Source organism: Oncorhynchus keta, chromosome 27, assembly GCF_023373465.1.
Source record: "Oncorhynchus keta strain PuntledgeMale-10-30-2019 chromosome 27, Oket_V2, whole genome shotgun sequence".
NCBI classification, from domain to species: Eukaryota; Metazoa; Chordata; class Actinopteri; order Salmoniformes; family Salmonidae; genus Oncorhynchus; species Oncorhynchus keta.
Genome location: NC_068447.1, coordinates 31,813,834 through 31,826,823, shown reverse-complemented (window position 1 = coordinate 31,826,823; position 12,990 = coordinate 31,813,834). Strand labels below are relative to the sequence as shown.

Genomic DNA, 12,990 nt, shown 5'->3' with positions numbered 1-12,990 from the left:
CCCCCTCCTTGCATGTTTAGTGGTAGCACCTGTTCATGTTAATTAGTTTGTCTTTATTAGACAGCCGGCCCGCCTGGTTGTTGTGCGGGATTATTTCATTGTATTCTTCGGCTCTGGTGTAAAGGTACGTGTTAGTGCCTGGTCGTGATTTTTTCCATTGTATTTTGTGATTCCCTGTGTTTGGGAACGTAAGTTTTGTGAGCACCCTGTGGTGCGTTGGTGCTATTAAAAGACGCACAGCATTGAACTCTGTCTCCTGCATTTGACTCCACACCCACGACACACGGAGCATTACACATGGTGACTTTTATCAATATATTTGTCTCTCCAGCCGACACTCCACATCGTTTTGCATAAAAAGTGTAGCTAGTTAGTGCTGTTTGTTTAGGCGATTTTACAGCTATCAATTTAGGAGTCTACAATCTCACCATGTTTTTATTTAGTTCTGTCCTTGAGCTGTTGTTCTTTTCTATGAAAGGGATACTTCGGAATATTGGCAATGAGTTTCAAGGAAGTTACTAACTAACGCTAGCGTACAGTATGGGTATCTACCATAGACTTCCAGTTTTTTTAAACTAATGCTAGTTAGCATTGTCTCGCAAAACTTTAACGTCCTTCATACAGGACAGAGACATAAAAATGGTATCCGCTAGTTTATCTGATACTGGGGAAGTACGTAAAGGCCTCATTGACAAAATCCCAAAGTATCCCTTTAATGTTCTATATTATGTCATGTTTCAAGTTTTGTATGCACCCCAGGAAGAGTAATGGGGATCCAAATAAAATAATGGGGATCCAAATAAATGACCAAATACGAAATGTTCAACCTGCAGATCGATGTGCCTCGCAGAGTAGAGTCTGACATTCCCAATGACCATGCAATGGCACCATGCAATGCACCTTGGACTGAAGAGGCAGACAAATAGGAGAAATGTCGTGAAACCTCGTTAAATTACACATTTACACATTTCTCGAGGTAGGAAAAATATGATCAATGGCTTATTCGAGAGAAGACAACATCCTATGTTATGACGTCACCCAGCATTGAAATCTGACATGTATGATAGACGCTTTTGCAATCTAAAAGTCGTATTCCTATTAACTTCCAGTGTAGTGAGAGACGCTTTATCGCAATGCTACATCATCCCTGTCAAATGTCTGCCTGCTTGAGTGGCAATAGTTCAGAACACATGAAAACATGAAATGACCCCGGGAATCGACAGAACATTGTTCAGAGATGCACAAGAACAATATAACATTCAAAATGGGTGAATCTTTCCTTTAAAGACAGGTGCTAATACTCACTTGTGGAGGCCAGAAACATTCTGCCTCTTCCTCAGTTACCTCTGGTCCTCTCCCACTCCAGCTGCAACTGCTCCACCGCAGTCATCTCCTTACGGGCCAGGGGGACTATCTAGTGAACAACAGTTTGAGAGAGTTGTGCTCCTTTCAAAATATTACTTGCTTGTTTGAATGACCTTGAATGGAACTGAAATGCATTGACACAAACCTGAATGCAGTTTTTGAATACAATGATTTGCCAAGAGTGACAGACAACTAGCAACAATGTTATTTTGTGTTCAAACTGTTGCTGTGAAGACATATGCAGGTCTTTGAATAAGACTGATAATACTATTAACAGGTGGTGCGTTGCCTGGCTTTGGCATAACATACGGAAAAAAGGATAATGTATTATTAAGAATGGAATAATGTGATGGCTCACAATTGCTGATTAGAGTGTCCTTCAAAATACTGGATTCTACTAAAGAAAACGGAGTTACCATGTCCAATAGCCTTCTCTAGAGACCTTTATAAGACTGTCTGCATAAACTACTTTAACAAAGACACGGGACAAGGTCCTGAGAAATGTCATCATAAACCAATCAAATGCAAAGAGTTTGAAATGCATAGCTAAATAGCTCAAGCGAGTTGATTTGAAAATTTGTGGCTGTGGAACGTGGTATGAGGAAAATGTCATGCAATGTTGCATCATACCTTTAATATGGGAGGACGCCTGGCATCATACACGAGAGGTCCCTTGAGTAGCTGCATGTCGTGAGTTGCGTGTGTTGCAGTTGTCCTTTTACCACATAGGTCATCGTGAAGTTTGGTCTGAACCACAACAGACAAGAGAGAAAGAGTTATGAATAATGCAAAAGAGGCTCTTGAGGATGGTGAGTTTATGTCCATTTATGTGCTTGAGTTTATTTTGTAGACTTTTCTTAATCTGGGTCCCATACTGCACTAAGAAACTTTGAGCCTACATTGTTACCTTGCCAAATATGACTGTCAAAGACAGCAACGTAAGCGTCGGCTAACGCAGAAACAGACTGGCTCCTAGATGAACATGTTCTCATCTCAAAACAACGTTACTTGAGCAGCCAGGAATCTCTTAAGTACATTCCTGGACCTGAAGTTCATGCCTCTGACCACACAGCACACCAAGTATGGCCTCACATTCTCCAGCTCGTTGGCCACCTTTACAGTGAACACCCCGGGGTTGTCAGAAATGTGAAGCACCTTCACCACCAGCCGGTTCAACTTATCCACCCCCTCCTCGTCTTCCTCCTCCTCCTTCTTCTTCTGCTTGTGCTGCTTTTTGGTCTGGGTCTTCTCTGCGTTCCGGCCCCCGTCGGCCTGCTTGCTACCTTTGCCTCTGCCACCGGCCCGAAGGTAGTCCAGGATGGACTTGGTCTGGCAACCGTTGACCATCTTCTCCAGCCGCTTGTCTTTTAGTTTGTTTCCCTTGAAGTTGTTCTCCTTCAGCCTGAAGCAGTCACTCAACTCGTAGGGGATGTCACGGAGCTTGTTGTTGGATAGGTCCAAAACCTGGAGAGGAACATTTCATATTTTTGTTGTTTTTAGTTCATGTTATTACATTCAGTGTTACATGCATGTTACTGCATTCAACTAAGATGAATAACCAAACGGGGATTCATCCAGGTCTCAGTTGTCTCACCATCTGAAAGGCCTTGTGCAAGGAAAATGTCACGACAGTCTCAGGTCCGTTCAATGCATTGTTGATGAGTAGAACTGAGAGAGGTACCTTGTCAATCATGACCATAATAATGCAGAAGGAATAGACAAGATGCAAGAATGCATATTTTAGGTAGCAGTACAATATATGACCCATATATTTTAGTCACACACCTTTAGAGCAGAAAGCATGTGAACATTTCCACTCAGGTCTTCAATGCAATTCTCAGAAGCAACGACAGTGCTGAGGAGATCCAGGCAATAGAAGTCATCAGGGAACCGAGTGATGCCATTTTTTGATATGTTGATGATGGAGAGCTCCGTGCAACGACACAGTCCACCTGGCAGTGACTGATATTGTTGCAGCTCACGTTGAGTGTATTGAGCTCGCTTAGCTGGGTTATCTCATCAGGCAAAGCTTTCAGGGTGTTGACTGAAATGTCGAGGACTTTTAGTCACTTTAAATTTCCAATTATTTTTGGAATAGAGGAAAGCTTATTCCTACAAACAATCAAGCTTGTAAGGGTGGTCAGATGTTTTATGTCTCCATGAATTTCTGTCAAACTCGGGCATTGGATGATTTCTAGGTCATTTAGGAGCTTGAGAGAATAGATTGGGGAACACAGACCTCCATTCGAGGATATCTTTTCATCGATAACTGCACCTTGCAGGACCAGTTCGCGTCTCTTCTCTTTTGCGGCTTTCTCTATTTCTGGCCAACTCTCTTGAACATCCATGATGCTATACCAGACCCGGAAGAAAGCGAAGTCATGCCACCCGGAAAAACTTGAGCACAGACTCTTTAAAACGTTTATATGCCAAATGGAAGACGCAGTGAAACATGAAAGCAGCAGTGGAGATACAAAATGCACAGGGCACGTGCAGACTGGACGCTCCAAATGTTTTGGAAGATGTAACGGACTACAGTCCCACACGCACCTAGGTGGACTAGTTGTTGTTAGCGGTGGTTATAGAGATGAAATGGGACATGAGCAAGCTGTATTTTTTTTATTTCAATGTTCATGGCAAGATATACTTGATATATTAGTAGTTATACCATACTTTAATAGAGAATACTTTGTATTAAAACTGTGGTTTTATTGTGTGTCAGATTTTTACAATTCTAAATAGAAAAACTAAACATATTCCTTCCCACCGCAGGGACGTCAAACGCAAACGATGCAATACCATAGGTAATAGTTTAGAGCATTTAAATGTATGCTACAGTATTTCACTCTTTTGAAGGGGCATACATTCGACATTTGAAAATATTATGGCAGAATGATTTCCCAGGTTAGCCAACACATCTATGCTAGATCGTAATATTCAGATTATCCATATAGCTATGTCAAGTCATTGTAGAGTGTAGTTAGCTATCAAGGTTTATCCAAATCCCAGGATGAAGATTTCTTCCATGGTTTATGAGTTTAAGTAGCTAGCTAATTAAAGTGTAGCCTATCTATTTGATAGGGAAAGGTGCTTCAGATAACGCAGGTGATATTCAGTGGTAGATTATGTTAATGTTTCTCCATATTTGATAGTGTGCAGCAGCAAGATGCCCCGGAAGATAGAATTCACAGTGGTCTTCGATCACGAAGATATATTTAGTGCCAAGGAGCTGATGGTCCATGCACCTACTGTCAATGGATGGACATCTGCCAGGTAGACACACACACACACAATTGTCTCAAAATTCTGCTTGGCTGAGCTGGAATACCAGAAATTAATGTAACAAAATGATGGGTTTTAATGGTATATTTACTAGGCCCACTGATTACACATGTAATGATAAAAAAATGTTTTTTTAATAAAAGGGCAAACATTTCACTATTAAACAATTAATGTGCCACAGTGGAGCACATTCTGGAGAGCTGAGTGCATGCATTCTGGAGAGAGACACCCATATCTTCACCACACATTCCTCCTTGTCTCAACATTAAATAATAATAATATCCCTAGACACATTATCTTAACACATTTAAGGTGCTTTTCACTGACAGCTGCAACTCAATCAGCTAGGCCTATTGCCACGCGAGGTGCCCAAATTGCTGGCTTCCCAAATAGGTATAGACCTATGCACTTGTGATTTGAAACAATCCACAGGAAAATACATTTAAGAAATGAATGATCTTCTGTGGCTACGTCCAGCTCTCTTGTAAGGTATTTTGAATGATTTTATTTAGACAGGAGTAATTATATAATTTTGTCAAAACATGAATTTACTTTGGGAGAAGCCTATAATGACGACATGCTCATTTCTCCGCCCTAGCAATGAGAGTCCTTCTCCCAAAGGCGTGAATGCAGGCGACAAGCTTAGGCCTTCATATTATTACAGATTTTGGCAAGAGTGAGCACCGACTCTGCCCCAGGGGTCCGTAAGTTGCAGGTGCTGGACCACCAGTACCTGATCTCAGGCAGGATAGAGTTCCACATCGGTGACAGGCTACCAGAGGCCCACTCACCTAGTCTCTTTGGAACCCTCTGCAGATTAGGGTGAGTCAGTAGAATCAGCGAACAGCGATGTCTGACCAACACGAACAGGGGTCATATCCATTAGGTACCAAAATGAAGAAAATGGACTGAAACAGGGAGGTGACCTGACCTTGTCCCATAGAAAATGTGTCCCCTGATGTACATGTGTCTGGCTTACTTGGATGGAGCATGTAGCCTGGATTTCAGTCTGTTTCTGCTGTTCTCTATGTTGTTGTTGTGGTTATGATTCTATGGAGCATGGTGGTGGGAACACCAAGGTTGTAGGTTCAATTCCCACTTGACGCACATATAGTGATTGAACATGGTGAACTTCAGCATTGGTTATTGCTAAGTAACTATATTACTATTATGATATACACTGGGCGTACAAAACATTAGGAACACCTTCCTACCCTTTATCCCTCAGAACAGCCTCATTTCATCGGGGCATGGACACTACAAGGTGTCGAATGCGCTCCAGAGGGATGCTGGCCCATGTTGACTCCAATGCTTCCCACAGTTTCACCTGGATTCACCTGGTTAGTCTATGTCATGGGAAAGCGTAGGTTATCCAAAGGTTTTGTCCATTCAGTGTGTAGGTCTACATTTTCATCATTTACAGTATTTTTGTGACAAGAAATGTTCACAGTAGTAGGAATTGGTATGCACATGTTGCCATAGGTATGTTTCTCTTCATATGTTTCTCTATGTTTCTCTATAGTCTGTTCACATGGATGCCATTGGAACTTACCTCCGGGTAACCTTTCACAGAAACCATGTCAACCGCTACAACCTTTACAACCAGGTACTCCACTATGTCACACTCACAGTCAATCATTACCTACCAGTACTACACATGAAGTAATTCCCCATAACCTGTTGATTGAACTTAGGTACTACCACATTCATATAATTTAATTGTTTATTCAATTTTTTTCATAGGCTTTTGTTTATCATTTCAGGTTGCATTGGTTGCCATAAATGCTTTGGGAGATTTTGTGGATGGCAATGCTATTGACACTATTGTAAGTGGCTGTTCTTTCATGTTTTATTTGACTGGATATTTAAGGTGCAGTACTACTGTGACACACCAGATAGAGCTGCTGTGTTTGTGAGGTTGCCAATGTGAAGTCATTATTGTGTCCGAATACCCATACTAGTGTACTTAAGTGGGTGGCAGGTCGCCTAGCGGTTAACAGCGTTGGGCCAGTAACCGAAAGGTCGCTGGTTCCGAGCCGGCAAGGTGGAAAAATCTGCCGTTCTACCCTTGAGCAAGGCAGTTAACCCCGAACAACAACGGCTCGGGCTCCGATGACGTCGATTAAGGCAGCCCCCCGCGCGCTCCTCTCTGATTCAGAAGGGTTGGGTTAAATGCGGAAGACACATTTCGTTTGAATGTATTTTTGTGCAACTTTCCCAAAAATAATGTTTTATAGTATGTTGACATTTTGAAAATAGTACTCTGAATGGATCATCTAATGTGCGATTGCATTGACTCTCACCATTTGTTCATTATGGTACAGCGCGTAACTTTATCTGATTATCAGCTGTACATAAGTCGGATAATACGAGTGATTATTAAACACAGAAATGTAGTACTCTAGTATGTGTATTCCGACACAGCCATTTACATGAGACATTATCTCTCATTATCTCTATCTTTTATTGACATGACTGATTACATGACTTGTCCACAAGCATTTAACCCAGGACAGTGAGTGTAGCACATGAAGTGTTAGTCTATGGTACAGTAAAATCAAAAACATTTTGAGTTTCATATAACTATAACCATATACACATTATAGGCCTACATTGATCTGCAGATAATCATAGTTGATATTTCTGAATATTATTGATGTTATAATATGCATCCATAATGTGTTTATGTAAAAAAAACAATAGAAAAATAAATGTTCCACTGTTTATGTAACTGTGTGTCAGTGTATGTTTACAGTATGCACACAGACACAGTTTTTCTTCTGTTAGAATGTTGCCTGGTTCCATGGTGGTCACTGTGTGTGCCTGTATTGCCGTGTGTATGCGTGTGTGTTTGCCCTGACGGACATGGGACAGGAATGTGGTAATCAGACTCAGAGGGCAGAGTAATCACAGAGGAGGCCCTAGCCAGTGTAATCAGATAGACCTGCAGACGGACAGCCCCTGGAGGAGAGTGGCCCAGCTCAGGGTTGAAGTTTCCCCTAGCTGCAGATCCAAGATCAGCTTCCCCTCCCCCAAGCCTAACCTTAACCATTAATTAGGAAAATGCTAAACTGACTATAGATCAGCATCTAGGGGTAACTTCACCCTACAACAAGTGGTCCAGCCTTACCTCTCCAACACACAGGAAGACAGATTCCACGGGACAAGCTCCACATTGTTGCTCTCTAAACCCACGCATAAGTACCTCCACCATGGCCACAGTGTTAGCTGGCCTGGTTATCTCTCAGGGTTTTAGTGTTCTCACTGTTCCATGTATGTTGTGATTGTACACATGAAACCTATAGAGTGACATATTGAAGTACATTGAGTGCTGCATGCAGTACTAGTTCTGGTCATATCATTGAGATGTGTAGATATACGTGAATTGACGAGACTACTTGTGGTAGATTACTTAGCTCTGATGACTTGTCTCATCTATTATATACAGAGTTGAGTAGTCCTCATATCGTCCATGTTACTGTTAGTTCTCTAATTTACAACTGGAATATGCCCCATTTGGCTTTCCATAATAATGAGTCAGTTGGTTGTGATTGTTGTGCTTTACTGAGCAGATGACCTTTTCGCTGTGTGTTTTGAGACCTGTCATTGAGAGAGGTTAATTGTACCTCTGTTTGCCCACAGCTAAGCAAAGAGAAGCTGATTGAGCACTACCTTAACAGCAGTCAGCACGTGACAGCCTTGGTTGCAGAATACATGGGGTAAGGTTGAAAGCTCATTGGCCTGTGAAGTGCTTTGTGACAATGCTGTTTAATAAAAAATAAAAAACATTAGCCTGGAAGTTGACATGATCGCTACTAGAGGTCTTTACGGGTCCACCCGAACCCGAGTACCTGAGACCCGCTCCGGGACACAAGGCCCGGGTCCAAAATTGTTACTTTTCCCTCGGGTTTGATTGTCATCGGAGCTATGTAACTACAGCTGATAGACCCGAATGGACCCGACCACGGCTCTGCATAGCCTGTAGCATATTTATTTTACGCTAATAAGGTGAATTAATTCGCTTATAGAAGGGCTAGTCAACATATAAAGACAGTTTCATTAACCAGAAGAGCAACTTGGCGTATAAACATTGTCAGTCGGGTCTAGATTGTTTTTGGGTACGAGAAGACCTCTAAATCACCACTGTTTGCCATTTCGATTGTTATGTTTTTCTCTTTAGCTTGGGCTACAGTCTGTTAATAGAAATGGCTAACGTAGAAGCCCAGGAATCCTGGCTAAAGAGAAACACAAATGACACTTAAATTGGAACAGTTGTGAAATAGTTACTCTGAGACTCATTCAAATGTATAAAAAAATAGCAATATCCCATAGAGGTAAAAAAACAAAAAACAAAAACATCAACAACATGTAAATGACTGTACTAACAAGACTCTGTACATTTCAAATGTACAGAATATTTGTTTACCTAATCAAACAATTTCAGGTAATATTTTGAATATCTAATTTGGCTAATACCTAATAATCTATGAGGCTACAGTATGTTCTATGCATGAAAAGCGGCTCTATCCCATTGTCTCTTTCAGTAAGTGTGAGTCCATCTCTCCTCTGGATGACCTGGCTTTTGACATGTACCAGGACCCCGAGGTAGCCCACATCATCCACCTACTGGATGACAAGAAGCAGGGGATGGTCCGTCAGGAGAGATAAGATTTCGCCAAAACAATCATACAGGCAATCGCTGACCTGCAGAAGGTGCTTCTAGGGTCTTTCTGTGTGGAAATGGAATAAAATACCCAGTACCCTATTTCCCCATGGAACTTGTGTAGATCTGAAAATATGTATTGCATAGTTAGATATACATTGTAGAATATTAGTGAAGAAATCAAAACTATGAAATAATATGGAATGAAGTAGTAACCAAAAAACTGTTAAACAATCAACATGTATTCTATAATTAAGATTTTTCAAAGTTGCCACCCTTTTCCTTGATGACAGCTTTGCACACTCTTGGCATTCTCTCATCCAGCTTCATTAGGTAGTCATCTGGAATACATTTCAATTAACAGGTGTGCATTGTTAAAAGTTAATTTGTGGAATTTCTTTCTTAATGCATTTGAGTCAGTCAGTTGTGTTATGACAAGGTAGGGGTGGTATACAGAATATAGCCCTATTTGGCAAAAGACCAAGTCCATATTATGGCATGAACAGCTCAAATAAACAAAGAGTAACGACAGTCCATCATAGCTTTAAGACATGAAGGTCAGTCAATACGGAACATTTCAAGAACTTTGAACGTTTCTTCAAGTGCAGTCACAAAAACCATCAAGCTCTATTATGAAACTGGCTCTCATGAGGACTGCCACAGGAAAGGAAGACCCAGAGTTTCCTCTGCTCCAGACGATGAGTTCATTAAGAGTGAACTGCACCTCAGATTGCAGTCCAAATAAATGCTTCACAGAGTTCAAATAACAGACACATCTCATCATAAACTATTCAGAGGAGACTGCGTGAATCATGCCTTCATGGTCGAATTCCTGCAAAGAAACCACTACTAAAGGACACCAATATGAAGAAGAGACTTGCATGGGCCAAGAAACACGAGCAATGGACATTAGACCGGTGGAAATCTGTCCTTTGCTCTGATAAGTCCAAATCGTCTGTCCTAGGTTGCAACACTCACTACCGAGTTCCAAACTGTCTCTGCAAGCAACATCAGCGTAATAACTGTTCGTCGGGGGCTTCATGAAATGGGTTTCCATGGCCGAGCAACCACACACAAGCCTAAGATCACCATCCACAATGCCAAGTGTCATCTGGAGGGGTGTAAAGCTCGCCGCCATTGGACCCTGGAAACACATTCTCTAGAGTGATGAATCACACTTCATCATCTGGCAGTCCAACAGACGAATCTGGGTTTGGTGGATGCCAGGAGAATGCTACCTGCCCGAATGCATATTGCCAACTGTACAGTTTTGGTGGAGGAGGAATAATGATCTGGGGCTGGTTCTCATGGCCCCTTAGTTCCAGTGAAGGGAAATCTTAACGTACCAGCGTTCAATGACATTATAGATGATTCTGTGCTTCCAACTGGCAACAGTTTGGGGAAGACCCGTTGTTGTTTCAGCATGACAATGCCCCCGTGCACAAGCAAGGTCCACAAAGAAATGGTTTGTCGAGATCGGTATGGAAGAATTTGGCTGGCCTGCGCAGAGCGCATCCCTTCGGGATGAATTGGAACGCCGACTGTGAGCCAGGCTTAATAGCCCGACCTCACTAATGCTCTTGTGGCTGACTGGAAGCAAGTCCCCACTGCAATGTTCCAGCATCTAGTGGACAGCCTTCCCAGAAGAGTGGAGGCTGTTATAGCAGCATAGGGGGGACCAACTCCATATTAATGCCCATGATTCTGGAATGAGATATTTGATGAGCAGGTGTCCACATACTTTTGATCCTGTAGTGTAGAGACACTATCATTGCATTCCAAATGTACACATACAGTATACTCAATATCAAGTCTTTCAATTCATCTTTTGATTGTTTCACTTCCTTATTCATTTGCAATTTTGCAGTCTGATTTTGTCCGTGTCTGTAATCGTAGTCATTAAACATTGTTCAGATTCCTGTTACCAACCACCTATGTGTACTCGGTCGTCATACCAACCATGAATACTTAATAAGCACAACAGCTGCGGTGAAGTCCAGTGAGTGTTTTTCTTTGTTGTGACAAACCAGACGCTAGCCTGTAACCAAAGAACGGTTTCTTTCCAACCCAAACGCCTCTTAGCATTACATACACTGCTGTTGCCAAGGTTATCTAGCCTAAACTCTCTCCATAGCTCCTTGATGGCTTAACTCACACCTATGCAGGATTGATAGAAAAAGATATTACTTCATATTGTCACATACTTGAAATATGTCTACTACTAATTGTCTGTCACAGTAGTAGCTAATCCAGTAACTTATATAAATATATGTGTTACCAGTCCCCGACTAGCAAGCTCCCTCAGTTCTATGAAATTTCCCAGTAAAATTACACATTGGACTTACTGGAACCTATGGCCTGTGTCAAAAATGGCATCCTATTCACTATGTAATGCACTACCCCATGGGCCCTGGTCAAAAGTAGTGCACTATAAAGTAAATATGGTGCCATTTGGGATACCAGCTAGTAAACATTAACAATTCCGTCCATGTAATACCGTGATGCTCTGGGGTTATGGCAATGAACTGTTGCATAGTAACCACAATTTAAGGAGGACTTAACTATTTTTTATAGTGGAACGTCTCGGGAGGTTCCGGACCGTGGACCGTCGTTGGAGGTTCCGGACCGTGGACCGTCGTTGGAGGTTCGGGACCGTGATGTCGCCGGAAGCTCTGGACTGGGAACCGTCGCCGGAATCTCTGGACTGGGAACCGTCGCCGGAATCTCTGGACTGGGAACCGTCGCCGGAAGCTCTGGACTGGGAACCGTCGCCGGAAGCTCTGGACTGGGGATCGTCGCAGGAAGCCTGGTGCGTGGTGCCGGCACTGGTGGTACCAGGCTGGTGACATGCACCTCAGGGCGAGCACGAGGAGCAGGCACAGGATGTACTGGACTGGGGACACGGACTTCAGGGGCAGAGTGACACGCACTTCAGAGGAGCAGGCACAGGACATACTGGACTGGGGACACGCACTTCAGGGAGAGTGTGAGGAGCAGGTACAGGACATACCTGACTGGGAAAACGCACTTGAGGGAGAGTGTGAGAAGCAGGCACAGGACGTACCGGACTGGGGACAAGCACTTCAGGAAGAGTGCGAGGAGCAGGCACAGGACGTACCGGGCTGTGAAGGCGGACTGGAGACCTGGTGCGTATAGCCGGCATCAATTGTACCGGAACTTTAACACAGGACCAGTACGGGAGCTGACTCAGGTGGCATCGGACGGACTAACACGCTCCTCAGGGCGAATGACGTGCATACTACGCCAAACCAACAGCTCTCTCGCTTCATTCTCCTCCAATTTATCCAATAACTCCTCGACGGTCTCTGACTCACTCCTCAGCTCCGCCGACCAACCCATGTGCTTCCCCCCCAAAAAGTTTTTGGGCTTACTCTGTGGCCACGAACCCCGGCGTCGTCGCTGTCCTTCCTTCACCGCCTGCGTCTCCCGCCATGGAAGGCGATCCTGTCCTGCCAGGATTTCTTCCCAAGTCCAGGATCCCTTCCCAACCAGAATCACTTCCCAAGTCCAGGATACTTCCTCCTCCTGAGCACACTGCTTGGTCCTTTGTTGATGGGATATTCTGTCACGTTCGTTGGAATTAATATTGGACCAAGGTGCAGCATATGTTGAGTCCCACATACATGTAATTTAATAAAGAATGTGAAAATTAGCAAAGA

General features: G+C 43.0%; 1 protein-coding gene and 1 pseudogene across 1 annotated transcript; one reads left to right on the top strand and one right to left on the bottom strand.

Annotated features, from left to right (window-relative positions):
* The first annotated feature begins 26 nt into the window (after positions 1 to 26).
* Positions 27 to 11,187, top strand: cep104 (centrosomal protein 104). The gene is made up of 5 exons (XM_035737970.2): positions 27 to 124; positions 6,170 to 6,253; positions 6,411 to 6,473; positions 8,290 to 8,366; positions 9,192 to 11,187. The coding sequence occupies exons 2-5, from the start codon at positions 6,179 to 6,181 to the stop codon at positions 9,313 to 9,315; spliced, it is 339 nt and encodes a 112-aa protein (XP_035593863.1). The 5' UTR covers positions 27 to 124; positions 6,170 to 6,178; the 3' UTR covers positions 9,316 to 11,187.
* Positions 2,282 to 4,516, bottom strand: LOC118359451 (leucine-rich repeat-containing protein 47-like; annotated as a pseudogene).
* Positions 11,188 to 12,990: the final 1,803 nt, after the last annotated feature.